Genomic DNA, 3,982 nt, shown 5'->3' on the forward strand with positions numbered 1-3,982 from the left:
CTAGGTTTGGGTTTAAAAACTCTTTGTAGCCTCATTTGAAGGGTTAGACAATATTGAATTTTATTTGTGAGTTGAGTTTTCTCCTCTTGTTCTTAGTTGAACTCTTGAACTTATCAAAGGTAAATCACAACCTTTGTAGCGTTCCTCCTTTGTAATCTGGGTTCTTGAGACGGGTTCTTAAACTGGTCTAGATTTTAATATAATCTAGGTTCTTGAAACAAGTTCTCATCGGGTCTAGGTTCTCCATCCGTTGACTTGATTTTGACTTTCTTGGGGAGTTTTCAAATTGATTGTGGGTTCATGGGATTTCATTCCCACGGGTTCATATCATGTTCCTTCCCTAGGAGACCTTTCATGTACCATTGGTCCAAAATAAACTAAGTGACAAGGGCAAGTGAATGGGATGCTTGGGAGTGTGTTAGCCAAAACCCTAAGGGTATACTTGTCCTTGATACAAAAGTCCCTTCATATAATCTTCTAGAAACTCAGTGCATGCTTGACACTTGGTAAAAGCTGACTAAATTTGAATTCCTATGTGCCTCCCTTTGTTTCCTATGCAAAGCTTCTAGAAAAGCACCATTTCACTTTCCTAGGCTTCCCTTTCCAAGAAATCTACCTTGGAACTCGAATTCTGGGCAAAACAAAGGGCTAGGTGTGCAAGCCATTCTTGGTGTTTTCCTACACTTCTCTCTCCCTCTTAACCCACTATCAAGACTAGATTCAAGGTGTAACATCCTCATGACACCTGGCACTAGTGATATACAATTGAGTCATAGGCCTAAACCATTGGACCTAGGTTTCTAAATAGGGCCAAAATTACAAAGTATACTAGGGCCACTATCCTCTTGTGCTCAAGTTACCAAATCAAAGATTCTAAGGTCTTCCAAAGTAACTAAGGCTCCTAAAATGCCAATGGCAACCTAGAACAAATTCTAAGGGCCAAGCCTAGACAAACTTGGGCAATCACATCGTCCCATCCTTAGAAAAAGATTTCATCCTCGAAATCGGCACTGCATCCATTAATCAAAACACTCATAAGAAGAAATACCAGGCTACTACCTCTTCCATAAGTGGCCGTAGACTTCTCAGACGATGTTGAGGATGAGGGCATTTCATCTGCCTCGACGGTCAAGGAATCCAATGAAAAGTAAAATATAGCTTCCAAGCCGTAACCAAAATACATATTGAATTGCATTTCATTCAACCTATGCTCTATCTCAAGCTCTGTGTCCTTGATTGGTTGACCTTCTTCATTGAAGTGAATACGATCCGAAGACGTATCTAAGGTCTCGAAAGGTATAAACTGACTTGCACGTTCTTCCAATGTGCAACTCGATTCCTTCTTTCTTCTTCTGGATCGAAATTGCACAGATTTCTTCTTTCTACTTCCTTCGAGCTTCTCCACGGTTGCCGTTCCTCATGGGGTAATGCTGGTTGAAACTGAAGCCTTCCTTGAGCATCTGCATCCATCACATGAGTGCGATGATGCTCAAACATCTCCATCTGTCTTGATCGTGCTGCTATTGCTTCTTGTTTTCTTCTAAGGCGATCTCTGATGTGATGTTCTCTCCATTCTCTCAACTCTGCCATTGAAGAAATAGACATACGTGGGGTCCTTCTAGTTCGTGCCATCCCTTGTTTCAAGGGTTTGGTAGGTATACACAAGGTTACCATGCTTAAACTAACAAACATGGAACAAACAAATTTGACATAGAACAAAACATTCACAACATATATATTTATATCACACAATTCATGCATACATCAAGAGTTCTAAGATACAGACAAATGAGGATATCCACTTCTTATTGTATCCTTCTGTTCCCAAGTTGCTACTTCAAATTCTGGGTTATTCCAGAGTACTTTCACAAGAGGTATCTTTCAATTCCTCAACTCTTGTTCCTTGCGATCCACGATCTGCACTGGCCATTCTGTATAAGACAAGTTAGGTTGAAGCTGAATCTCGTCGGGCTCCAAAACTACTAGTCGTCTTTCTCCGAAGCACATCTTCATGGTTGACACATGAAATACATTATGTATTCCCGGCATCTCCATTGGCAGATCCAATCTATAAGCTACTGGACCGACTCTTTCGATTATCTCATAGCGTCCTACGTATCGGGGACTTAACTTTTCCTTTTTACCGAAATGTACGACTCCTTTCATGGGTGATACTTTGAAGTATATCCAATCTCCTACTGCAAACTCCAGACTCTTACGTCGGTTATCGGCATAGCTCTTTTGTCTGTTCTGGGCTACTTTCATTGTTTCTTGAATCATGGTTACTTGTTTCTAAACTTCTTGTAAATATTCGGGTCCTAGCATCTTCCTTTCACCCATTTCATCCCAATACAACAAAGATCTGCATTTTCTTCCATATAAAGCCCGTAGGGTGCATTTTCTTCCATATTATTGTAGGCAAATTCCACCAAAGGTAGGTGACTCACATGCTAAGTGCTACTAAAATTCAGACGAGTGCCTAACATCTTTTGCAAACTCTGCCAAAATTGTGAAGTAAAACAGGTATCTCGGTCCGATACTATGCTTTTAGGTACTCCATGCAATCAAACGATTTCCTTAACATAAATTTGAGAGAGTTTTCCATAAAGTCCATGTTAGCTATGGGTAGAAAATGTGCGCTCTTAGTCGATCGGTCGGCTATATAACCCATATCGAATTCTTTCCTGAAGATGTCCTTGGCAGATCGATTACAAAGTCCATCGTCCCATTTCCACTCTAGGATAGGTAATCATTGTAGTTCACCTATCAGCATCTGATATTCAGCTTTTACCATATGGCAGATGGAGCATTTTGCCACAAATTCTACTACTTCCTTCTTAATTCCATCCCATCAAAACTAACCTTTCAAATCTTGGTACATCTTTGTACTGCTAGGGTGCGCTATGTAAAGGGTGAAATGAGCCTCCCTTAGTATTTTTTCCTTAAGTTCAACAATGTTAGGAATCACTTTCCTCTTCTTATAAAAGAGCATCTCATTCCTTCCAATAGAGAAATGTGTTGGTGCTTCTGATTCCAGAATCTTCTGTCGAAGCTTCTCCAGTTTTTCATCTTTTACGTTGTCCCTCCAGAATTTCTCCTTGAGTCACATATATGAACTCTTTTATTTCTGCAAAAATGGTATCTCACGGCGGATGTCCAATCATTAGGTTCCTTTTGCTAAGACCGATGGTATGTCTATCTGAGCCTTGAGGTTAAGTGCATCTACTACAATGTTAGCCTTGCCGGGGTGATATTTAATTTCATGCTGATAATCACTAATGGTCTCCACCCATCTCCGTTGCCTCATATTCAAATTTTTTTGACTGAACAGGTACCTAAGACTTTTGTGGTCCGTGTACACTTTGCATTTCTCTCCGTACAAATAGTGCCTCCAAATCTTTAGTGCAAAAACTACCGCTACCAGTTCCAAATCGTGGGTAGGATAATTCCGTTCATGATCCTTGAGCTATCGCGAAGCATAAGCGATGACTCTTCCTTCTTGCATTAGAATTCATCCCAAACCCATCTTAGAGGCGTTGCTGCAGATTACATAGGGCTTGTGAGGTTCTGGTAGTGCTAATATTGGGGCCAAAGACAATCTCTTCTTCAACTCCTGAAAACTTTTCTCACATTGCTCAGTCCATACATATCTAGCATTCTTTCTTCTCAGAGCCCTTAAAAGGCTAGAAAGTCTAGAAAGCCCTTCTACAAACCTTCGGTAGTATCCTGCCAAACCGAGAAAACTATGTACTTCATGGGCATTAGTTGGCCTTTGCCATTCTGTTACAGCATCAATCTTGACAGGGTCCACTGCCACTCCTTTACTAGAAGCCACATGTCCTAGAAATTTCACTTCGTAGAGCCAAAACTCACACTTACTAAGTTTGGCATACAATTGATGTTCCAATAATATCTCCAGTACAATCCTCAAGTGCCTCTTATGCTCTTCCTCATAATGGGAGTAGATCAATATGTCGTCTAT

At 40.6% G+C, this 3,982-nt stretch overlaps 1 protein-coding gene across 1 annotated transcript; it reads right to left on the bottom strand.

The window, feature by feature from the left end:
• Positions 1-1,881: 1,881 nt before the first annotated feature.
• Positions 1,882-2,280, bottom strand: LOC108996728. Its single transcript, XM_018972745.2, has one exon. It carries the CDS (start codon positions 2,278-2,280, stop codon positions 1,882-1,884), a length of 399 nt encoding a protein of 132 aa, XP_018828290.2.
• Positions 2,281-3,982: the final 1,702 nt, after the last annotated feature.

Source organism: Juglans regia, unplaced genomic scaffold (genome assembly GCF_001411555.2).
Source record: "Juglans regia cultivar Chandler unplaced genomic scaffold, Walnut 2.0 Scaffold_701, whole genome shotgun sequence".
Taxonomy (NCBI): domain Eukaryota; kingdom Viridiplantae; phylum Streptophyta; class Magnoliopsida; order Fagales; family Juglandaceae; genus Juglans; species Juglans regia.

What these genes read in the sequence shown, in the direction of transcription:
- LOC108996728 (XM_018972745.2), bottom strand. Translation starts at nt 2,280, where the DNA reads ATGATTCAAGAAACAATGAAAGTAGCCCAGAACAGACAAAAGAGCTAT.